The sequence below is a fragment of the Schistocerca piceifrons genome, chromosome 2, assembly GCF_021461385.2.
Source record: "Schistocerca piceifrons isolate TAMUIC-IGC-003096 chromosome 2, iqSchPice1.1, whole genome shotgun sequence".
NCBI classification, from domain to species: Eukaryota; Metazoa; Arthropoda; class Insecta; order Orthoptera; family Acrididae; genus Schistocerca; species Schistocerca piceifrons.
Genome location: NC_060139.1, coordinates 581,696,857 through 581,722,955, shown reverse-complemented (window position 1 = coordinate 581,722,955; position 26,099 = coordinate 581,696,857). Strand labels below are relative to the sequence as shown.

At 42.6% G+C, this 26,099-nt stretch overlaps 1 protein-coding gene across 1 annotated transcript in view; it reads right to left on the bottom strand.

Annotated features, from left to right (window-relative positions):
* The window catches only part of LOC124775609 (transcription factor GATA-6-like), a 519,105-nt gene that overhangs the window by 248,094 nt on the left and 244,912 nt on the right, over positions 1 to 26,099 (bottom strand). Inside the window, exon 2 of the mRNA XM_047250439.1 lies at positions 3,394 to 4,348. Coding sequence (XP_047106395.1) covers positions 3,394 to 4,348 — 955 coding nt within the window. The remainder of the gene's footprint in view (positions 1 to 3,393; positions 4,349 to 26,099) is intronic.

Here is a 26,099-nt window from a genome sequence, read left to right as displayed (position 1 = left end):
ATGTCTTGATAAAATTTAACAGTAGCACCAAGACTGGCATCTTTCTATTAATGTTCAGAAATTTAAAAATGGTGACCTTCACGAAACGAAAAACCTAGTATTCTGTGACTAAAATATCAATGATTGAGAAGTGGAATCTGACAACATATACAAATACCTCAGTGTTATAGTTAGTAGGGATATGAAATGATAACATAGGCTATACCAGTGAAATGCTGTCAGTCAACAAAGTAGATTGGTTACGGAACAGTAGTGCTACCCGTCCTACTTGACTGCTCAAGTATTTGGGATCCACTTCAGAAAACTATCTGACGATATTTACCGTCGACGAAGGAGGGCGGCACAAGTGGTCACATGTTTGCGTGACTCGTGGAAGATCGTCACGGAGGTCATGGAAATACTGATCTGACAGATACTTTATGACAGACGCAAACTACCCCGTGAGCGGCAACTTGCGAAGTTCAAGAACCAGTTTTAAGGGAGGCGTATAGGAAAATACCACAAGCTCCTACGTATCGATTCCTTAAGGGTCGCGAAGGCAAGATTAGATTATTTACACGCGGACAGGGGCGTTTAAGCGATTATCCTTCTGCGTTCCATATGTGAATGGAACAGGAAAAGCTGCGATCTTAGACTACCAAAGGCATCGATAGCTGCCTATTATCATAGCACCGTCATCCTAAACTGTTGTGGTCTAAAATGACAGACGGATTAAAGCAGCAGCTAATTATGCAGTGTAGAAGCTTTTACTACTTTTTCTTTCTTTGAAAGTGAGACCCTGTCAACTTAATACTCATCAGTTACAGATATATTACGAAAAATAACAGTAATGTTCCCAGTGGTAAATGTGTCTGTTAAAGCAACGCTAGCTGTCGAGCCACCGTGGTTTGGTGTGGAAGTGCTGCTCCTATAGTAACCCAGTCTTCTAACCCTCTGTGATGTTAGATTTTTTCCACTGTGTTAAAAATACGAAATGACACCGTGGAAGGGAGTCCACGTTGCGCTCAATAAATTAGTTCCAAGGTCCTTATTCCTGCTAAAGCTAGACGCCAGGTGTTTTCAGAGTATACAGCGTTTCCCAGGAGTAATGGTCAGCATTCCGAGATAAGACGGGAACGCTCGTTTTAAGCAGTGAACTGCACATGACGATATGCCTTGTTCCGCATGGTTTCCAAGATAGAACACATTTAATGCACATTGTTATTTATTGAACTGGAGCCTTACATACGATGGTTTGAGTTACACTTAATAAACAGAGTGCCAAAACTTGTGCCGAATAATTCAAAGAACATGTGAGAGAGAGAACATTTTAGTGACTCGAGAGAAATCGCAAAGGGAGTCCCACAGGGTTCAGTTTTTGGTTCACTCCTACTCCTATGGTAGAAAGACACCCTGACCAAAGAGTTTGAAAGCAACGAGGTAGGTTGGGCTGGAATAGAATGCCAAAGAGGTTGGGTGGGTAAGACACACACGTGCGCATCACTATCCCAAAAAAAGACGTACGTTGAATGTGTTCCATCTCGGAAACCATTTGGAGTAGGGCATAAGTACATACGAAGGTTTTTTGCTTCAAATGAGTGTTCCTGTCATATTCCCGAATATTTACCGTTCCTCCAGGGACACACTCTATATATGTATTGTTCTTGAAATTTACATATTGATCCAAAAGTCAGTTTCATTTGAAAATTCAATATTTTACGCTATAATGTAGGTAGGTTGGTTCTGAGCACTATGGCACTCAACTGCTGAGGTCATTAGTCCCCTAGAACTTAGAACTAGTTAAACCTAACTAACCTAAGGACATCAGAAACATCCATGCCCGAGGCAGGATTCGAACCTGCGACCGTAGCGGGCTTGCGGTTCCAGACTGCAGCGCCTTTAACCGCACGTCCACTTCGGCCGGCTATAATGTAGGTAGATAGTTAAAAATTTACATATATGCTTGAAGTAGCATGGGGTTTTATTGAAACCGGAAAGTTCGCAAATGACCAACAGATGGTACTTCAGCCAACAGACAAGCAATAATTAGAAAAAAAAAGAATTCCTTGTAACAAATTCTCAATACGCCGGCCATCATTCATCAACAATAACATTAGTCAAAGAACAACGTTGTGAATAGCGCTGAACAGCAAAACACTAGGTACGGTGAAAAACTGCCGTCGAATTTTGTCTGTTAGCATCCCTAATGAGATCGGATGATTTCGGTAGACCTGCGACTCCAGGTAACCCCGTAGGTCTCGAGACTTGGGAGGCCCAGCCGATGACAATGGCGGCTCAGTACGCGACCCTCACCAAGCGACGTGCGCAAGAGATTTTTCACACGTTTAGGAATATGGTGTGGAGCACCATCCTTCATGTTGGCCGGTTTTTGTACTCGTCTTTGGTTTCAACAAAACATCATATCATTTCATGTCTGTCACGTTTTACTTCTGTGCCTACATTATTCCGTGAATTATTGGACTTTCAAGTGTTAATGACCTTTAGAGTCGACCTGTAGATGAGTGTCATGTAATGCTGTACACAGAAAGTGGAACCGATAGTATCAGATTTCAGCATTAGAGGTAAGCGCTTGGAGCACGTCACGTCGTTTAAATACCTAGCAGTTGCATTACAAAATGGTTCAAATGGCTCTGAGCACTATGGGACTGAACTTGTGAGGTCATCAGTCCCATAGAACTTAGAACTACTTAAACCTAACTAACCTAAGGACATCACAAACATCCATGCTCGAGGCAGGATTCGAACCTACGACCGTAGCGGTCGCGCGGTTCCAGACTGTAGCGCCTAGAACCGCTTGGCCACTCCGGCCGGCAGTTGCATTACAAAGTGATATGAAATGGACTAAGTGTACGACATTAATGGTAAGACGACTGGGAGTGACGTGGGGAAACGCATTTCCAGTGTTAAGGAAACGTGTACAGAATTCTACTGTGACGAATCGTAGTGCCTTGCTCCGTGATCTGAGGTCGTTATCAAAGGAATAGATGCAGATTCAGATGTCTAGACCCTTGGAAAAATCATACTGAGTGTCCCAGTAGGCAGACAAATGTTAGATCAGGGCTGTCCTACCTGCAGACCACGTGCTGGCCGAAGCAAGTACCAGTGCGACCCAAGAAGTAAGCATCTGTCACACGATTGGTAAAAAGTTCCATAAAATTGGATTCATGCGAAGTTACGATAAACTGAGTATTCTAAATTGAAAGCTACCACCAGTTGATGCTATCCTCTCGCTGGTACATCCCGTTTTCTTTCTTTTTACACCGTTTATTTTTAGTGCTACGTATATTGTGTATGGTCTAAAAATATTATTCTTCCGTTGTGGCCAAGGTAAGCTAAAAGGCTGGTTAAGTCAGCAGTGCAGCGAATGTGAATGAGGTTGCGGGTGCGGGTTACCTGGTGTTGAGGCTGGTCTGCGCGTGTATGAGGACGGAGGTGGCGTTGCTGACGGCGACGTCGTGCGGGTGGTGGTAACCGTGGTGCAGGTGGTGCGCGGCCGCACCGTGGTGCTCGAGCGCGCCCGCGGCCGCGCCGGCGCCGTACATGTCCCTCTGCGGGTCGTGGCGCTCCTCCGGAGAGCCGGCGGCGCTCGGCTGCAGCGTCGTCAGGTGCGTAAAGCGCGACTTGTCCAGCTCGCCCACGGGCGACGCCGCCTCGCCGTTGCGCGACGACACGTCCGGGGACTCCGCCGACGACACGGAGCCCTCGTGCTGCGCGTGCGCGTGCCGCAGGTACTCCTCGGGCAGGTACTCCTGCTGAGGCGGCTGCTGCTGGTCCTCCTGCTTGAACACCGAGCGGAAGACGTCGTCCTGGTGGCGCGAATCGCCGTAGTCCTTCACGGGCGAGAAGAGCGCGCCCAGCTGGTAGTGGTGCTGCGGCTGGTGCTGCTGCTGCTGCTGCTGAGGCGCGGGCGGCGGGGACAGGTGGTGGTGGTGCCGGGGCGTGTGCGGGTGGTGGTACGGCATGGCATCGTCGTCGTCGGCGCGCGCCTGCGAGACCACCCTGAGGTCGCGCACGCAGTCCAAGTACTGGTACTCGGCGGCGGCGGCTTCGGCTGCGGCTGCGGCGTGCGCCTGCTGCTGCTCGGCCGGACTGGGCTCCCCCCCAGCCGCCGCGGCCGGCCCGTCGTCCGCCGGCGCGGGGGGCGGGGCCAGGTAGTCCTGCTCCACGGCGCATGCGCTGCCCGCCTCCTCCTCGTCCTGCGCCGCCGCTTGCGGCTGCTGCTGCTGCTGCTGGGGACTGCCCTCGGCCATCGCCTCCTGCTGCTGCTGACTGTTCACTTCCTCCGCGTACTCCAGTTTGTCCTCCCCGTCTTCCACGCGGACGGCGATGTAATCGCCGACGCTCGGAGCTAAACAGAGAAACCATCGAGTACGTCAACACGAGAAAAGGCCAGCTACTGTGCGGTTACAAGATGTCCGGACAATCCCTGGAAACACTCGAAGCCATTAACTATCTACCGAGGGACGTGGCGCATTGGTCAGCACGCTGGATTCGCATTCGGAAATACGACGGTTCAAACCCGCGTCCGGCCATCCTGATTTAGGTTTTCCGTGATTTCCCTAAATCGCTCCAGGCAAATGCCAGGATGGTTCCTCTGAAAGGGAACGGCCGAATTCCTTCCCCGTCCTTCCCTGATCCGACGACGCCGATGACCTCGCAGTTTTTCTCTTCCCACAAACAACCCAACCAATTAATATCTGTCAGAATGGATACGCAGTAGTCTGAAGTGGGACAACAATATAAAACTAATCATAGGTGGAAAGATGATGAATGAAAATTGTCTGAGATGAAACATTGCTTGAGGGCTTTCATCTTTCACAAAACCAAAAAAATTCTGGTCGTATATAAATTTGGTTCAAATGGTTCAAATCGCTCTAAGCACTATCGCATCTGAGGTCACCAGTCGCCTAAACTTACAACTACACTACTGGCCATTAGCATTGCTACACCAAGAAGAAAAGCAGAAGATAAACGGGTACTCATTGGACAAACATATTATACTAGAACTGACAAGCGATTACATTTTCACGCAATTTAGGTGCATAGATCCTGGGAAATCAGTACCTAGAACAACCACCTCTGGCCGTAATAACGGCCTTGATACGCCTGGGCATTGCGTCAAACAGAGCTTGGATGGCGTGTACAGGTACAGCAGCCCACGCAGCTTCAACACGATACCACAGTTCATCAAGAGTAGTGACTGCCGTATTGTGACGAGCCAGTTGCTCGGCCACCATTGATCAGACATTTTCAATTGGTGAGAGATCTGGAGAATGTGCTGACCAGGGCAGCAGTCGAACATTTTCTGTATCCAGAAAGGCCCGTACAGGACCTGCAACATGCGGTCGTGCATTATCCTGCTGAAATGTATTCTTTCGAACGGATCGAATGAAGGGTAGAGCCACGGGTCGTAACGCATCTGAAATGTAACGTCCACTGTTCAAAGTGCCGTCAATGCGAACAAGAGGTGGCCGAGACGTGTAACCAATGGCACCCCATACCATCACGCCGGGTGATACGCCAGTATAGCGATGACGAATAGACGCATCCAATGTGCGTTCACCGCGATGTCGCCAAACACGGATACGACCATCATGATGCTGTAAACAGAACCTGGATTCATTCGAAAAAATGATGTTTTGCCATTCGTGCACCCAAGTTCCTCGTTGAGTACACAATCGCAGGCGCTCCTGTCTGTGATGCAGCGTCAAGAGTAACCACAGCCATGGTCTCCGAGCTGATAGTCCGTGATGCTGCAAACGTCGTCAAATTGTTCGTGCAGATGGTTGTCGTCTTGCAAACGTCCCCATCTGTTGACTCAGGGATCGAGACGTGGCTGCACGATCCGTTGCAGCCATGTGGATAAGATGCCTGTCACATCGACTGCTAGCGATACGAGACCGTTGGGATCCAGCACGGCGTTCCGTATTACCCACCTGAACCCACCGATTTCATGTTCTGCTAACAGTCATTGCATCTCGAGCAACGCGAACAGCAGTGACTCGATACGATAAATCGCAATCGCGATAGGCTACAATCCGACCTTTATCAAAGTCGGAAACGTGTTGGTACGCATTTCTCCTCCTTACACGATGCATCACAACAACGTTTCACCAGGCAACGCCGGTTAACTGCTGTTTGTGTATGAGAAATCGTTTGGAAACTTTCCTCATGTCAGCACGTTGTAGGTGTCGCCACCGGCGCCAACCTTGTGTGAATGCTCTGAAAAGGTAATCATTTGCATATCACAGCATCTTCTTCCTGCCGGTTAAATTTCACGTCTGTAGTACGTCATCTTCGTGGTGTAGCAATTTTAATGGCCAGTAGTGTACTTAAACCTAACTAACCTAAGGACATCACACACGTCCATGCCCCAGGCAGGATTCGAACCTGCGACCGTAGTAGCAGCGCGGTTCCGGACTGAAGCTCCTAGAACCGCTCGGCCATAGCAGTCGGCCATAATTTTGGAGACACCATCTTTGTTTAGAAAGTCTGAAGCATACATCTGATGTATGGCGACAGAAAAAGAGACTGTGACCACTGGAGACAGTGCCACAGGCTACCCCAAAGTCTGAAGACAACACACGTCACGTTAACACACACAAATCGACATGAGCTGTCGATATAAATATAAATTGACTGGTCACAGTAAACTTGTTGCGTCATTCGCTATGCAGAGGCACCAAAATTAGTCTCCAGTCATTCGCAGACGAGGCAGGTATTGAAACTGCCTCAGTGCAAAAGCACTGCTTAACCCCATTTTCAAATATTCCTTTACAAAGGAAACCCCAGCAGAATTGTCCCAGTTTATTCCTCGTAGCACTGAAAAGGTGAGTGAATTAAGTGAAAGTCTCAGTGATGTTGAGAAACAGTTGAAATCGTTAAAACTGAACAATCCTCAAGGGCCCGATGCAATCCCTATTAGATTTTATACTCAATCCGCGGCCAAGTTAGCTTTTCTTTTAACTCAAATCTACCTTGATCTCTCGAACAAGAAAATGTGCCCTCTATTTCGAAAACTACAGGCCGCATCCACTTACAAGAAGGGCAATAGAAGTGATCCAGGGGAGGCTGGCTAAGCTGATAGGTGACAGTGTAGTGGGTGGTGCTGGGATCACTCATAGAAAAATTCCAGTACTAGTTGGTGCTAGAGCTGCACCTGTTTTAGATTGAAGTCAACTGATAGGTATACCTGCTTAAAGGAAGTCCCTCTAACTAAGGAATTACCTTCAGAGGACGTCATGTTTCCAAATACAGAAGAAATTAGCATATTTCATCAAAATATAAGACGTATTAGAGATAAAGTTAGTGATCTGCTTATAGATGTTGACTCTGAAATTGTTGGTATATCGGAGCATCACTTACGTAATTTGACAATTCAGAGGCTTCCTTTAGCAGGATACAGCTTAGTTGGCTGTTTTTCAAGGAGTTCCTTGCAGGGTGGGGGAGTGGCTATGTACGTAAAAAACATTATTCCATTTGAGTCCATAGACGCATCACGCCACTGCACTGAACCGATATTTGATTGTTGTGCAGAGGTAGCTGAACTTACTGAAACTAAACGTCTAATTGTTGTTGTTTATAGGTCCCCTAACTCTGTCTTCAGAGCATTTCTGCGCAAGGTAGAGAGCGTGCTTGATTCACTTTGTAGGAAGTACCAGAAATTAGTTATATGTGGGGACTTCAGTATAAATTTTGTAATTGATGGTGCAGGAAAAACGATGTTGGTAGATCTGCTAAATTCATATGATCTGATGCAGCCTGTGTTTTTTCCAACTAGGATGCAAGGGAACAGTAGCACAGCGATAGATAATATTTTTATTCATTCTTTATTACTACATGGGCATTCTGTTAGTATAAAGGTGAATGGCCTTTCAAACTATGATGCACAAATTTTAACACTAAAAGGCTTTTGAACTCAAACAAATGTCACATATAATTACAAACTATGTACGAAAGTTAATCCAACATTATTAGAGAGTTTTTTAAACCTTGTCAAGGAACAACTTTGGCAGGATGTTTATAGTGTCGATAACATAAATGATAAATATAATGCTTTCCTCAACACATTTCTCATGCTCTTTGAGCGTAGCTTTCCATTAGAACGTTCTAAACTGGGCATTAACAGTAATAGGCAGCCCTGGTGGATGACTAGTGGGATAAGGATATAATGCCGAACAGAGTGGGAATTACATCAAAATGTTAGAAGTGGTCACTATCAAGCTACAGTAGCCCATTACAAACAGTATTGTAAGGTGTTTAAAAATGTTATAAGGAAGGCAAAGAGTATGTGGTAAGCAAATAGAATAGCTAATTCACAGGATAAAATTAAAACCATATGGTCATTTGTGAAGGAAGTGTCTGGTCAGCAGCACAAGGTCGACGATATAAAGTCAGTTCGTAGTAAAAATATTTCTGTTACTGATAAATCAGATATATGTACAGTATTTAACAATCATTTTATAAGCATTGCTGGTAAATTTAATAAAAATACAGGGAATCATAACTTTCTTGGCAAATTCCTTTCTGAGATTGGTGTCTGAAATACTCCTCTGTGATACAGACATGGGGGAGACTGAGTCAACAATTAAATCACTGTAGACTAAGGACTCTCATGGATATGATGGAGTACCTAGCAGAATATTAAATTACTGTGCTGCACAGGTTAGCACTGTATTTAGCCATATTTGTAATTTTTCTTTTAGGAATGGTCAGTTTCCTGAACGGTTAAAGCACTCAGTAATCAAGCCACTTTATAAAAAGGGAGAAGGAGATAATGTAGACAACGTTAGACCTATTTCTAGGCAATCAGTGTTTGCTAAGGTTATTAAAAAGGCTGTGTATGTAAGGATAATTGTTCATTTTATATTACACGATTTGCTATCAAATGTACAGTTCGGCTTTAGAAGTCGCTTAAAAACTGAAAATGCTACATTTTCTTTTCTCTGTGAGGTACTGGATGGGCTAAACAGGTACTGTCAAGTGGAGGGTGGCCCACGGATCAGTGTTGGGGCCACTCTTGTTCCTTATTTGTATAAATGATATGCCCTCCAGTATCACGGGTAACTCTAAATATTCCTGTTTGCTGATAACACTAGTTTGGTTGTAAAGGATGTTGTGTGTAACATTGGCCCTGTTTCAAATAGTGCAGTTAATGACCTAAGTTCATGGCTTGTAGAAAATAAACTAACGCTAAATCACAGTAAGACTCAGTTTTTGCATTTTCTAACACACAACTCAACAAAACCTGATGCTTTAATTTCACAGAATGGGCATATGATTAGTGAAACTGAACAGTTCAAATTTCTAGGTGTTCAGATAGATAGTAAACTGTCATGGAAAGCCCACGTTAGGATCTTGTTCAAAGACTTAATGCTGTCAGCTATACTATTCGAACGGTATCTGAAGTAAGTGATTATTCAACAGGAAAATTAGTCGATTTTGCATATCTTCATTCGCTTATGTCGTATGGTATTATATTTTGGGGTAACTCTCCCCTTTCTAAAAGGATATTTTTGGCTTTTGGCTCAGAAACGGGCGGTTCAGGCAATAAGTGATAAGTTCACGGACCAGTCGACCCCTGGAGTTAGGTATTTTGACATAGGCCTCTCAATAAATAAATATATATATATATATATATATATATATATATATATATATATATATATATTCCCTAATGTCATTTCTTGTTAACAATATTAGCTTATTCCCAAGAATAAGCAGCTTTCACTCAGTTAATACTCGGCAGAAATCAAACCTACATTTGTATTGGATTTCCTTAACTTTTGTGCAGACAGGTGTGCAGTATACTGCTGCACTGCTGCATCCGTTTTCAATAAGCTACCGCTCAGATTCAGAAATCTTAGCAGTAATCCACTCGCTTTCAAATCGAAACTGAAGAGTTTCTTCAAGGATCACTCCTTCTATTCTGTCGAGGAGTTCCTTGAAAAATTAAGTTGATTTTTGTTGTATTGTTGACTGCATTTACTTAAACTTATGGATTGACTTTTTTCTGGTTCATAAACATTTTATTTTTATTTGTTATTCCTTTTATTTTGTAATTTCATGTACTGGCATACTTCACGACCTTGCAGATTTGCTCCTCAATTTGGTCCTAATGGACGTGACGTGGATTCGTTGTTGACTCTTAGATCATATTCTGAGCTCAAACACAGAGAGGTATCTCGAACAAACTGACCTCCTCTTAAAAAATTGGTCATGTGAAACCCAACTCGAAGTGTATTCACTTAACGTATTGAACGCTTTGAATCGAAACAATCAGATCTATGCAGTCTCTTTATTTCCGAAAAGAAGTTGAATCAGAACCACATCTACTCTTATTGTCTAAGCTACGATCATATGCGGGTATCATGCGAAATTTGAGACTTGATCTAGGATTTCTGGTATGTAGGACGCAGAAAATTATTTTGGATGGAGAGTCATCGACGGATATAGAAGTAACTTCCTATACGTCCTAGAGAAGTGTGTTGGGTACCTTGCTGTTCACTCTGTGTAATACTAATGACCTTGTGGACAATATTAATAGCAACCTCAGACTTTCTGCAGGTGATATAGTTATCTGGTACAAAGACTTTCTTTAAATGTTCAGAAACGCAAAACTTTACTCTTCACAAAACTAAAAAACGTAGTATCTTGTGATTATAATATCAACGACTCACAGCTGGAAACGGTCAACTCATACAAATACCTGGGTGTAACACTTTGTAAGGATATGAAATGGCATGATCACATAGGTTCAGCCATAGTTTAACGCAGGTGATACACTTTCATTTATTGGTAGAATATTAGGGAAATGCAATCAGTCAACAAAAAAGAGAGCTTGTAAATCACTCGTGCAGTCAATTGTAGAATATTGGTCAAGTGTGTGCGACCCATACCAAATAGAACAGGGCACAGAACGTATACAGAGAAGGGCAGCGTGAATCGTCACAGGTTTATTTAATCCTTGGGAGAGTGTCACAAAGATGATGACGATGAAACTGAAGTGACGGATTCTTGAAGAAAGATAGATGTGAACTATCCCGAGAACGCCTACTTACAAAGTTTCAAGAAACGGCTTTCTATGATGACCCTATGAGTGCAGTACAAGTCCCTACGTATCGCTCCCACAGCTATTGTGAGGATAATATTAGATTAATGGCAGCACGCACAGAGATATTTTAACAGGGATTCTTCTCGGGCTTCATACGTGAGTGGAACGGTAAATCAAACTAATAACTAATACAGTGGGACGTAACCTCTGCCATACACTTCACATTGGTTTGCTGAGGCTATATATGGAGAAAGAGAAACATATGTATGTGAGAGAATGTTACTTCAGTCATTGGGCAGTTTGTCTAGCGCGAGAATTTAAGGCCTCACTGTCTTCCTCCCGTCATTGTAGTCCAGTGGTAGTCAACCCGGTCCCTACTGCACACTAATGGCCGTTCCAACTTTCATGATAGGTGGCTGGCGGTACGGCTTTTCAAAACATCTTCATTAGGTTTTCATAAAATATATGGCAAGTGATTATTGTTATATGCTTTAACTTTCTATTAATTTGCTTTACACATTTTATACACTAAAAGCTATTTCTCTGTTAAACAAATCACGACTACTCTGGAACTGATGGCCAGTTAGGAAGTTTCGTTATTAGCAGAGATGCAAAAATGGGCGTTAGTAAAAAGGGTTGACTATCCCTGCTGAGGTTAATTTGTTCAGAGATCGCTGACTGGAGTCTCTCGTATTTCATTTGTTGAATTCTTTATCATACTTCAGTATCAGCGCAACTATAGCTGTCATGGTCTTTACACATTCGGTTGATGTTACTATGAAGGTGGCAGCTGAAACAGCAGACCGCTTTCAGCGATGCTCATTAGTTAGTGCTTGGTAACATCAGTGATGGGTAATGTGAGACTTGTGTCGCTTTACAGACTTACAACAGAGCGCTAATGAGGTAATTCTATGAATGATATGCAAAACTAACATTTTTATGCCGGAAAATGTTTGGAGTGTTCTTCAGCACACGCCGCGGCTTCAGTATCACTGATGCGAGAAAAACAACTTACTTATACGTTAAATTGCCGTGAAGAATGTCTGAACGATGAAGTTCACGGCTCAAAATGCAATGCATTGTACACGGTTTCCACAAAAATATGGAAACACCATGAGAAGTGCATTCTGGAATATAAATGCAGATACTAGCTAAGCCTGCTGGTTGTACCACTTTATTTGAGCAGAGACGGCACCTGTACAATGTCCACAATACGATGCAAGTGTCAGTCGTGGTCGAAACAGTGTTCTTTGTAGCTGTGAGAGTATTTTGTCGGAGCTATGTGAATTCGAACGTGGGCAAATTGTTGGTACTCGTATGCTGGATGCTTCGGTAACCAAGATAGTGTTTGGGTGTTTGGTGTTTTGAGAATCACCATATAGAAAATTTATACTGCATACTGGGAAAGCGGAAAATCATCATTCGCTTAGTCACAACGCGAACCAAAGTGTGTATTGAATGATCGTGTCAGACGGTCGTTGAAGATGATTGTGACGAAAAACGAGGGGACGAAAGCTGCTAAAGTCACTGGAGAACTGAATATCCCGTACTCGCGAACCATCTCAGCATCAAAACAACAAGACGGGAGCTTCAAAAGCAAGGAATTAAAGGGCGAGCTCGAATTCAAAACCACTCGTCAGTGACACAAACGTCCCTAATAGAAAAACGTGGTGCCGAAGCCATAAAACCTGGTCTGTGGAGCAATGGAACGAAGTCGTTTGGCCGGATAAGTCTTGTTCCACACTGTTTCGAGCTTCAGACCCAGTTTAGTCCCAACAGTGAAGCGCGGCGGAGTACGGTGATGATTTGGCCAGTCATCCATGTATTCCGTGGACCCATGGTTACTCTGCAATGTCGCATTACTGCAAGGATCATGCGACTATTTTGGCTGATCAGGTCCATTCCATGGTACACTATTTGTTCACCAACAGTGGTGCTGTATTTCAAGACGACACGGACCCTGTTCACACAGCACAGATCGTCGACGCCTGGTACAGTCTGGAACCGTGAGACCGCTACGGTCGCAGGTTCGAATCCTGCCTCGGGCATGGATGTATGTGATGTCCTTCGCAGGTTCGAATCCTGCTTCGGGCATGGATGTATGTGATGTCCTTAGGTTAGTTAGGTTTACGTAGTTCTAAGTTCTAGGGGATTGATGACCTCAGAAGTTAAGTCCCATAGTGCTCAAAGCCATTTGAACCATTTGAACCAAACATTTAAATCTAATAGGGAATATATGGCTACAGGCTAAGACTACCAACTCGTAAAATGTTCCGACTCTACATGACTGTGCCTGAGTTTCCGTACGGACTTCTACAGATGGTTTCTTGATATCAGATTATACTCAGCCTTCACAGAAAAATAAGCTGTATTAAAATTTACCTTGAGTGTTTTAAAAGAATAATGCGTTGATTGTAATGCCTATTACTATTGCAATAAGTTTTTATCTCCACCAAACGCAGTCGTATAGCTCAATGGGTGTCCGCCATACTGGAAATCTTCACGTGGGGAGCTCTATTCCTCGTCTATTCAAGAAATTTTTCCGCCATTTATCAGTTTTTCGCGTATGCTTGTGATCTGTATTTCAGAGAATCCCTAAATTGCACCGTAGTGGTTCGGAGTCAATGTCTCTTGTAGGTGTCCCTGTAAGTGGCTGGGTAAGGCAGCTAAAATGCTGAAGGAAGGAAAGGGCATACGACCTACAATGTAAATGTTTCTACCAATGCAAAATTGCGACATTACCCAGACAGTGATCCGCCATGAAGCCTCATACTGAGCAGCAAATCTGAGCCTAGTGAGAACAGGAGACTAGAGCTTTTGGAACTAAGGTTCCTTACAAGGGAACCTCCCCATCGCACCCACCTCAGATTTAGTTATAAGTTGGCACAGTGGATAGGCCTTGAAAAACTGAACACAGATCAATCGAGAAAACAGGAAGAAGTTGTATGGAACTATGAAAAAAATTAGTAAAATATACAAACTGAGTAGTCCATGCGCAAGATAAGCAACATCAAGGAGTATGTAAGCTCAGGAGCGCCGTGGACCCGTGGTTAGCGTCAGTAACTGCGGTACGAGAGATCCTTGGTTCAAGTCTTCCCTCGACTGAAAATTTTACTTTCTTTATTTTCGAAAAGTTATGATCTGTCCGTTCGTTCATTGACGTCTCTGTTCACTGTAATAAGTTTAGTGCCTGTGTTTTGCGACCGCACCGCAAAACCGTGCGATTAGTAGACGAAAGGACGTGCCTCTCCAGTGGGAACCGAAAACATTTGATCGCAAGGTCATAGGTCAACCGATTCCCCCACAGGAAAACACGTCTGATATATTCTATACGACACTGGTGACGGCATGTGCGTCACATGACAGGAATATGTTGTCGACCAACCTAACTTGTACACTTAGCGAATGGGTAACAAGATTCTTCTACCTTGCCCGATTTAGGTTTTCTTGTGGATGTGATAATCACTCCCAAAAAAGTGATGAAAACATAAGAGTTTGACACACAAACTGAAAATAAAAAACTAAATTTTTCACTCGAGGGAAGACTTGAACCTAGGATCTCTTGTTCTGTAGCTGCTCTCGCTAACCACGGGACCACGGCGCTCCTAGGCGTTCGTTCGCCTTGATCTTGCATATCTTCAGATGGACTACTCAGTTTGCATATTTCACTAATTTTTTTCATAGTTCCACACAACTTCTTCCTGTTTTCTCGATTGATCTGTGTTCAGTTTTTCAAGGCCTATCCACTGTGCCAACTTATAACTAAATCTGAGGGGAGTGCGATGGGGAGGTTCCCTTGTTAGAAGAATACTGCGACCTCCAAGTGCGGTAGACAGACAATATAGAAGACGAGCGAAGCAAGAAATGTTTACCCAGATGGACAGAATTTTGATCATCATCCGTAATAGGAGCATATTCATCAGGCACATACTTTTAATGGACCACGGGAGGTTGAAGAAGAAGAAGAAGAAGAAGGCCTATCAAAGCATTCCAGTAACCGAACCAACTTTCGTGTTAAGGACAGCTTTACGAACTTCAGAGCCGTGATCAAACTGTCATTTGCTTACATTTCTTGGGTTTATTCTCTCACAACACCAACAGCAAATTGTCACAACAACACCACTTGCAGCATAAAAAGTGCATGGGCTCGTTACACAGCCGCAAAATTTTAATAATAAGTTACAGAAGCCTGAAAATCGTTTCTGCTACGATTCTACAGGTTGAAGAGTGTATTATTTCCTAAATGACACACCAATACGATTAAATTCTATGTACTGTAGTGCTGAGTAATCAAATACTATCGCCAGTGTTTTGGAGAAAACACTACATCATGATCTTTGATGACTGTTTGAAATTAATAGGAGACATACTGCAGTCGCGAAAGACCCGACGGCCACGTAATGTTTATCTCACGATGAAACAAATACCATTTACTCGGTAAAGAATTTTGGACCGATAGAAATCAGTATGTCGTCAGGACGAAGAGCGCTCATTCGGTATTTAAGTAAGGTCAGAAGCGCTCCAAGGAAGAGTAACAGACTCTTGTTCTCAGTACAAAGGTTGTTGCAAAGCTGTTCGTTTCAATTAAAACAGTGGGTATTGAGCATACGATTTTATTATTCCACAACCGCAAACATTAATAAAAAAATGGAATCTCTGAGAAAAAATTACACATGGAGAAAGACATTCCAACACTTGCGAACTAACAGATAATTGCTATCCAAATACACAGAACAAATCCTCGGATGACGTAGTGGTAAGCTGTAAAACGATCGGTAGTAGTTTTACAATCAAATAAGACACAATGAATCAATCACGGAAGTAAAAGAATGATTCAAGAGTTGGAATTAAACTTCGGGGTGAAATGATGACATGGTAAGGATTTGCTGGTGACATTGTAATCCTCTGAGAAAGCTAGGAAGTATTACAGAACTTGCTCACTCAAATCTCAGTCTACTGAGTACGGAATTTGGATTAAGAGTAAGCAAAATAAAGACAAAACTGTGGAGAAGTGGCGATCAGCGACAAATTTGATTTTAAAGTTGGGACCTTGTTGTAGATGAAGTGAGGGAATTCTGTTGCCTAGGAAGCAAAATAACGTTTGACACACTGAACGTGGAGACATAAGAAGCAAAACAGTAGAAGTTAAGGGAGCGTTCCTCTCTAAAACGGATTCATTGGTATCGAAGAGAAAGGAAAATATCGAATATGAGAAAGAAATTTCTGAGATTGTACATTTTGACCGCACAGTACTGTATGGAACTGACAATATAAGAAATGAGAAGACCCTGAGCAGAATCGGTGAGGAAAGAAGCATACGGGAAACAGTAACTACAAGACAGGACAAAGCATTAGGAAATGTCTTCCATGGTACTAGACAGGGCCATGGAAGACAAAGTTGTAGGGACGGCAATATATCCAACAACAACTTGGGGTGTTAAGTGCTATTCTGAGTTGAAGAGATTGTCACGAGAAAGGATCGACAGAAGACTGATGACAAACAAAATTACAAGGGTGTTGAATTCTATCAGCAAGAGATAACCCTTTTATGAGATGACAAGATACCAGTAAAAGCAAAATTAACTATGTTCCACAGCAGCTTTGTACCAGTATTGACCACGATATCGAATTATGTGCCCTCACGAAGAGAGAGTGAGAGGCTTCAGGCATCAGAAATGAAGTTTCGTAGATCTACCGCCTAGAAGACTAAGAGCGCAAGTAAAAGAATGAGGAGGTGAGGAAGAATGCCGGAATCAAGGTGTCCGTTTTAGACAGAATCAGCACGTCCATACTACGATGGTACTGGCCTGCAATGAGGTTGGACTTTAGAAGAACGGCTCGAATAAATTGGGGAAGAGAGTTGGAAGCAAAATGTCCCGTAACGAGACCCAGAACACGTTGGTTGACCAATGAAGACCACGCTGCCAGAGGAAGGACAACGGTTTATGTTCTCCGTAATTTATACATGGTCAGAAGAAAGTGGAAGCGGCTCAAACAGTACCTGGGAAACTGGAACTGTACAATTATGATGATGATGCTGGTGATTCCATTCGCTAAAACCAAAAAGTATAATAAAGTGTAATTAAATGAGGAGAACTTTTGGATGGTCCAGAGTTTCAACTACGTTCTGCACCAGCTTTTTGAAACTATTGGGTCGGGGGGGGGGGGGAGGGGGGGGGGGAGGAGAGAGAGGAGAGAGACAGCTTTATTTTAGTTACCGTACGTCTCATCAGTTCGGTGACCTTAGCTGACTGCCATGTTCTTTAAATCGTTTTCTGTATCTGAAACCCGACTCTGGAACAATCTTGCTTAAAGGATTAGAGAAATTAAAATCGTTTCAAACTTCAAAAGACAGCTAATGGCGCACCCTCTATTACAAAAGCTATCTCTTCTTACAGCTCACTCTCTTTAACCCTCTCTCCTCCTCCACTTTTTCCTCCCCTTGTCTACAGAGTTCTCTACTGAAATTCTTTTCTTTCCTGGCAACAATTGTCACTTTCATATCAATCTTCTCCTCTTTCATTATCCCTTCCACTTCTTCTAATACCAAACAAGGCTTCGAAAGTGCTAAACTAAACAATATTCATCATTAATGCCTCCATTATCATCATCATCATCATCATCATCATCATCGCAAATTATTATTATTTTGATTGTTATGTAGTATTCTGGTAAGTGTTGTTCCTCGTCAGATGTAACAGAGGGCCTCAAGGCTAAAGAAGTGATAAACAAACATTAGCTAGACTGGGAGCGATGAGTGTGGAACAAGACGCCACAGGGCATTCGCCAGATTCTCTCTTAGTGAAACCGTCTAAGACCTAGGTCGTCAAGTTTCAAGGTTAATTTCTTTAGGCATAAACGTAGAGAGATTTAATCATGCCACACAACCTCGGTTATAAGGAAAATCTGATTATGAAATTAAACAGACATTCGTCAAAAGCCGTTGTCGGACAACAGTTTTCAATTGGTCTTGTGTACGCGTTTCGATATTCGTGAGGCACTCGAAAAATATAGAATTCAACGAAAGAGCCTGCGACAGTAGAAGACACATTTACATGTTAATGGTATTACGATCGTTTCGTAAGAAAATGACGCTGCGGCAACGAACTACAAGTGCAAAATATATCTGCAAAGGTCACTGAAACTTTAGAATATAGTGTGATGAAATTACAGAATGTTTAATTTTTCAAAGAACAGCACCACGTAACCACTAAAAGCTGTTGTAAATAATATTAATTCACAGTCAACAAGTTTCAGTCAAGCGATCATCATCAGGTCACGGATGAACACTTTCTTTACACAAATGACAAAGTCCCCCGTCGCATTTTTCTTTTTCTATGTGAAGGACAATCTCATGAACTATTGAAGGGTTGATGAAACGGATTTCACGAACGGATAGACTGATTCACGAAAATGGTTGGCTTGTATAATTTTTTACCGCTAGGCTACGCCAGGCAAGTCGTGCGGCCATGTGAAGTCGAGGCGGGCAGATTGTCAAGTTTAAAAAAGGGAGGAGACGGCGGTCGTAATGTAATTTATCGAATATTTCTTTACTGTAAATAACTTTTTAGGCCTAGATCGCAATTTTCAGTATACAGTTACAGCACAATGACTTGTTTCGGTTGTTTCCAACAGTAGTCTTCAGATCGTTTACAAGGGTAAAAATGTGGTGAACATGCGATGAAAATAATCATCATTAATTGTAGTCATGTAGTGGATGCATTCGTGTTGTGGGTCAACGAGAGTATGTAGTTGGATTGTAAACAATAATCATAAATGTAAACGTCATCTTGCGAGATTATGGTTTAGCACCTGGCACGTTCATGATGTTTTTAACTTCGTACTGTCACAATCTTTTTGGCCAAAAATACGTTAAAATAGTTCCAAAATAAGTATTTCAGTAGTGTAATATAACACAACAGCTCCGACAGTGTACCAGTGATGAAAACGAAGCGTTGAGGCGTCAAACTCTTAAGTGAACGACTGCCATACAATAAAGTGTATCACACGATTTTCGCACAACAGCTGGCGCAAAACTATCAGCATCTCACACAGGCTGTGCTGCCAATCACAGTAAACACCGAGACAGACCCTCACACCAACAGGCATCACTAGACATTAATTTCAGGCCAACCACTGCTTCCTCTCCCCCCGCCCTTCCAAATTCCGCAACAGCCACTCCAACAGCGAAAAGTAAACAAAAAGTTTTATGTTAATTTAGATTAAGACAATCTGTTTTTAAGGAACGATTCTGTGTATTATAAACGCCTGAAGAGGAGCAAAACGTGTGTGAACTGCACTGTAATTCATTTAATTTAACGTAAAATAAATAAAAGTGACATGTAACAGGTAAGACAAATAATTGTTCTAAATAGTTACGGTTCCCAAACTTAGCCAGTATGGCCACAATTAATTAAGAATGAATTCCACATTATTTTGAGGGTGTATGTACAGAAATGGCAAATTCAAAACCGACATCAATGACCGAGCGAGACTCGATCCCGCGGCCTCTTCAGAAGCATGTGAAGCTAGCTCCGTATCACTGAGTCCGGCTGTTACGATAGTCAAAGGAACACAGATCTTTGCAACGTATATGAGATAGTATTTCTTGTTTTATCAGGTGGTATAGGCCCATTGTTATGAACCACACGCGGAAAGAAAATATACATTCGTGAATGTATTTAGAAAGTGAAACACGAAAGTTTTAACCGTTTAAATATTCTAACCGTTCTTCCGAACATTCTGTGGCATACCTGAAAATGTCTGCAGAAAATCACCGACGTGGTGAAGTATATCCAGATCAACGTTGAAGAGTTGCTGCGTAGAGTAATAACCACACTGGAGCATGGATTAGTTAACACACTGGAACAGTCCCAGCGGCACAATTACTGGCTCTGGGCTCGCCCGCGAATGAGTAATCTTCCCAACTGTTTGACGGCTGCAGGATCCCTTCCACCCTCTCCGTGTCTCCCTTAGCGCTCACTAGACGGCCACAACCCGGAGGAACCGCTGGGTGACTCACCTCAAATACCGGTATTGTGCCTACTCAGCGTGTTGTCCAAGCGGCAGTCGAAATGTAAATGACGAGTGGTAGCAAGACTCCCGATATTTTTAAGATTCACTTTTTTTCCTTGTATGTCCAGACATGTGACAAGCAAAACTAGCTCGAGAAAGAGGCTGGGTCTGTCCCGCCTTTCATGTTTTCTGTGACTCACCGCGCGACCGCAGCTTCTTATCAGGAACCGGCGCAATCCTGTGCGTCTCGACATGTGCCAATTGCAGGATAACTACTACTCTGACGGCTAGTGAGTAGTGTATGCGAATAGGCAGGTGAAGCTGAAACATCTTTGGAGTGCTCAGTAATCTCGAGCATACAACGGGGAGAGGGAGGATATAATGTGTGGAGAGGAGGGTGGGATGGAGGGTGTAGCGAAATATTTTGGAATTACTTTGGATAGATCTCTGGCGCTCAGACAGCAAGGTCTGCAAACAGGGAACGTGACGAATACCGTAAGCAAACTCTATAAATTGAGAAAATCTTGGGAAGGTGGGAGGGATGAGAGAGGAGGGTGGGGGCGTCCTGTGCAGTGGGGCTCGACTCCGAGGTAAACTGATTCGAATACTGCAAATGGATGAAATTTTCTCAACATTTGGCCAACTCTTGAGGTAAGGGATCCTGATGCGGGAACGACTGAGTCGAAAGTTATAACTCAAAATAAGTCTTATCCTCTAATAGTAAAATACGTTTACCGGTACTCTTGTCGCTAAGATTGTAAGGTAGGCAACGTTCAAAAGTGATAGTATGGACCAAAATAAGAGAAATTTAATCGGTAAATATGGGCTCTAAAACCCATACTTGAAGAGCTATAACCACTTGCTCAGTAGAATAAATGTTTTTCACACTAGCGAAGATGCACAAGTGCTCCTAGCTCTTAAGGTATGCAGTTCAGAGGCCATGTTTATTAGACAGTTTTTATTGTTTTGGTCCATACTGCCACCTCTAAAAGTAGCCTAACCATTAATCTTAGCAACAGGTATGCGGCCACAAGTATTCCACTGTCAGGGGTGTCAGAAGAATTTTCGCTTACAACTTTCGACTCTGTCATTTCCGAACCAGGTTTCCTTGACTCAGATTGATACATTTGCCCTTCTCCTTCACCCCTGAAAGTTTGTATCATCGCCAAGAAATCAACCCGTAAAACTATGGGCAAATTTCCCCGAAGAAGGAAGCGCCAAGTTTGGAGAACTACAAAATGCCGAACACTTATTGACTTGTACAAAACTCAAACAACCCACACAGACGACGAACTGTCTATAGTAAATACCAAATATTAGTTGACCATTATATAATTCTGGAAAGAGAGAGATACACGAAATATCGAACAGAACTGCATTAAAATCATAACATTTACATAATATTTTTGTCAATTAACTATGAAACACATTTCATTGCGTCATTTACTGCGTCGTAAGCAATATTTATCATTAAAATATGAGGGCATTGTACTTTACGCGAAGACAATAAGTCCTTTGCAAAGTTACTTTCTCACCCTGTGATGCTTTAATCATATTTCCGATGCCAAAACTTACTGATTAATTTTATCTATGCTCCTCCTCACTATCGATGAACATTACTGTCAGTGTTGGTTTTTCCGATGAGAATTCTGTCACGTATAAATATATATTCGCACCAAAATAATGATGTAATCTATGGTCACCGGTAAAAACAAATATTTCCGCTTGTACCTTTCTGCTTTTCTCCTTCCCCTACTAGGTCCAGTATACAAACTGTACGCCTACCTGAATGTAATTTTATCTTTCGACAGTGTGTCAGGCCATTTCACATTTTGGCACAGGAGCTGTAGTGAAATTTTGTATTTGTACTCTACGTCACCCCAATATGTACTCGCATTTATCCACGATCGTTTGCTTCCGTCTCTTTGTCTATGTTGGAACAAACCTTCGAAAAACCTATTACTGGCCTCGTCAGAAGTGATACAGAACACTGATCCTGAAGGCCCTGGTGTTCACCAGTATTTAATCCAAACAAATCTTTCCTAGGACAAAAGAAAACACTAGATTGAACTCATCACATATAAAATTTGTGGCTGACTACTTTTTCAGTAAACATACTGTCAAATAACGATATTGATGTTACGAAATCATCCGCGAATATCGGTCAAAAATTGTATATCACTCTACAACAAATATTTCCAGTGCGTTTCCAGAATGAATTTTTCACTCTGCAGCGGAATGTGGGCCGATATGAAACTTCCTGGCAGACTAGAACTGTGTACCGGACTTTGAGTCGAACTCGAGACCTTTGTCTTTTTGTGGAAAACGCTTTAGCAGCTTTAGGCCGGTAGCTCAGTCGGTAGAGCACGTGCCAGCGAAAGTTCCAGTCTCGATCCGGCACACAGCATTAACCTGCCAGGAAGTTTCATTTCCAATACGCTTCCACTAGAGTTGAAGTTTGTTACTGACAAACAAGAGATCTTCAAAGGGAAATTGAATGATGATCTGTTGAGAAACAAATTTCCCTGCAGATTTCGTTTGTGCGCGTTTTCTGTGTAGGTTCATTTAGTAAGCAAGAAAGCATCATAGAAATGGCCAAACAATTCCAACGACAGACACTGCAAGAGAGGCGTTCTGCATCATGATGTAGTTTATTGTTAAAGTTCCTGCAGCGTACGTTCCTAGAAGAGTCTATGATACTTATCAATTTTAAAAGTTTGCTACATGTAGTTTACATAATGTGTTTTTATCAGATTGTGTTTTTTGCGTAAATGATGACTACATCTAGGCCGACAGTAGTGACATCTAGGGATGATGTAGACAAACAGATTTCTGGTAGCTACTGTACTTCAGTAGCCAGTTGCAATAATGACTATGTGGACGATGCGATCTATTCTACATCTTATTTTAGATCTATATGACGATGCTATGCTGATTATATTTATATGCTTTGACGATGCCATTATGGCCATATCACTTTAGAACATGGTGTAAAAAAGGTACGTTTTACTGTATTTTCTATACATCCCCCTGGTTGTGTGATAGTATATTGTGATACGTATTGCTGTATTATGGTGAAAGACACACTGCTCACTAGGTGTATATATTTGTATATTATAGATCTGAGGATGGTCATTGCGGATTGAAACCGGTCATCGCGTAAAGAGTTCATATTGTGATCAAAGACTGGAATAAAAAATATTGAACATTAATCAACAAATATATTGCTTCCTCCTATGTATGTCACACGAAAAGATCACGAAGATAAAATTAGTTAAAATCGATCTCATATGGATGCTAACCGGTCATCTTTTTTTCCCGAGAACCATTCGCCACTGGAACTGGAAAGGGAAGGAGATGGCAGTGGCTTGCGAAGTGTTGATTTAGGTTACATTAATTTTAACTCAATAAAATTCACAGTAACGTAGAATTTTTGATTTAAGCAAGATTCAGATCTGCTGACCTAAACCGCCATTCTAATTTGAGTTTTCCAAGACCTTTGCACATCGTTCCAGTCGAGTGCCGAAATAGCTTCTACAGGAAAGTCATGGTCAGAGCCGTTCCCTTTCCCTGTCCATTATTAATCTTTGCAAAGTAAGTAAATTCTTACGCTTAATGTTTAACAACAATAATCATCACTTGAGGGTACTTTTGTTCTGTCGTTGCAGCTACAAAAATGCGTGATTTTTTTACCAGACGCGTTTAGCTTTATTGAGGTAAAGCATCTTCAGTGGTCTGAAATTAAGTTATTTACATATTGATTTGCTTTGTAAATTACTTAATTATAGACCACTGATGATGCTTTACCTCAATAAAGCCAAACGCGTCTGGTGAAAAAAATCACGCATTTTTGTAGTTGCAACGACAGAACAAAAATACCCTCAAGAATTATAAAGCAACTAAGGATACTACGGGCACACAAATGAAGAAAATAGTCATCACAATTAAAACAACAGTTTCATCGTTATTATTTTCATTCCGATTTTCACATTACAGCATTTTGATATTCTTGATTGTTTGTTCAATAATACTTCGAATATATATTGAAATACTGTATGATCATGCGTTAGTCACAGACGACCGTTGCAATAAATAATTGTTCTTTTATCAAAATAACAATTTTTTGCTTGACAGAAGCTTCAGAAAAGAGGAGACATGACCTTAATTACGGAACCGCAGAGGCGTTTCGCTGCAGAGATGGCTGGTACATTATTCGGCAAAAATCATTGCTTTTTCGCTACAGGCTCAGCGGTTTATTGCTGCCCCACATCGGTCAATGTGATTAGAATTTCGAAGAAGGCTTTATTTTAACGTTCCATCACAGTCGACGTCGTTAAAGCCACAACACAAAATTGGGTTGGGCAAGAAAAAGACAGCAAATCTGACCCTTAATTTTTCAAAAACTTCCTTCTAACTGTCTTTACAGAGATACAAAACGGCGAATCAGGACGACTGTGCAAGAGTGGTAGCACCACTTTTATCAAATATCAGAAACCTTCTTAACACTGTGTCTCGTCGCTGCTGTTTAGGTCTAAGCGTCCTCCAGAAACGTCTGTACGTGCATTTTCGAGACGTGCCACGGGTCACGTTAACAGCACCTTACCGTCAGGAATGTGAGGTCAGATTCTGCTGCCTCCAGAGAGCGCACGAAGGCAGGCAGGCGGCGGACACACACACACACACACACACACACACACACACACACACACACACACACGCACACACACACACACAGAGAGAGAGAGAGAGAGAGAGAGAGAGAGAGAGAGAGAGAGAGAGAGAGTAGCACTTTAGTTGATGGATTTGAAGGAAATGAAGCTGACGGCACAGGAGAAACCGTAACTCGCGTTTCAAACGTGATCGCCGGTACACTATAAAGAACTACTGGCATGATTCAGATCACACGTTTTCGTAAATTCAACAGATCCGCAGGAAATTTGTCACCCGTCTCTAGGTTCCTGCATTTGCATATCAGCGAGATGGACCGAGTTTGACGCCTCGCATTGCGATGTCCAGTACTTTCAACGTCTCCACACACCCGCCCCAAATACACACTGTTAATTCAAAGTGTGGGGCCGCTAGTCCCCCATCGGGCGCCTCCCAGGTGGCGGATAGGTGAAAGCCTCTCAGATATGGGTGGCACCGTGGAAATGAAATACCCGGGGTGGACCAAAACTAGCAACGTGGTGGCGTCTGTACTCTAGTGTAGCGGCCTACCAAAGGCGTCTGCACCTCATGTCAGGGGCGGTCTGGAAATTATAGCACCAATCCGTTATGAAGCAAGCGCTGCGATTATGCTTCTCACCTTTGAGTCATGATGTGTGACATTAATGTTAAATTTTCCGGAGTAATAGCCCCACAGTCGGATATCCGGGTGGGAGCAACTTTGATGTCCTAAACACCAAGATGTGCTGAGAAGAAGATGCAGATTTTTCAAGTCTGTACATATAACTGTCGCTCTCTAATCAGCAACGAAAGACTAGAAGAGATCGAGAAAGAGCTTACAGAAATCAACTGCAGTATTGTTGGTTTAAGCGAAGTACGCCGAAAAGGGGAAGACTGTCTCCGTTTGCACTCTGGCAACTTGCTCTACTTTTGTGGCGACCCGGAAGGTAATCTCAATGGCGTTGTGTTCTTAATTAACAAGAATATCACTGATAGCGGATTTGTCTTAGAACAACTTCAAGCAGGATAGCTCGAATGGTCCTTAAGGTGTCGAATAGTTATAAAATACAGATTGTTCAGGTTATGCTCCCACTTCAAGCCACCCTGACGAAGGAATGGAATCTTTTTATGAAAGCCCGGATAGTACCTTGCAAAAAAGTACCATACTTACAGTTGGTTATTGGCGATTTTAATGAAACAGTTGGCACCAAGAAACAAGGTAATACAGTGATGGGCAACTATGAGATTGATGACCGAAAGGACAGAGATGAGAGATTAGTTCAGTTCGCTGAGTACACCAACATTTCCATCATGAATACATTCTTTAACAAGCACCCTGACCGAAAATGGACTTTGAGCAGCCCAA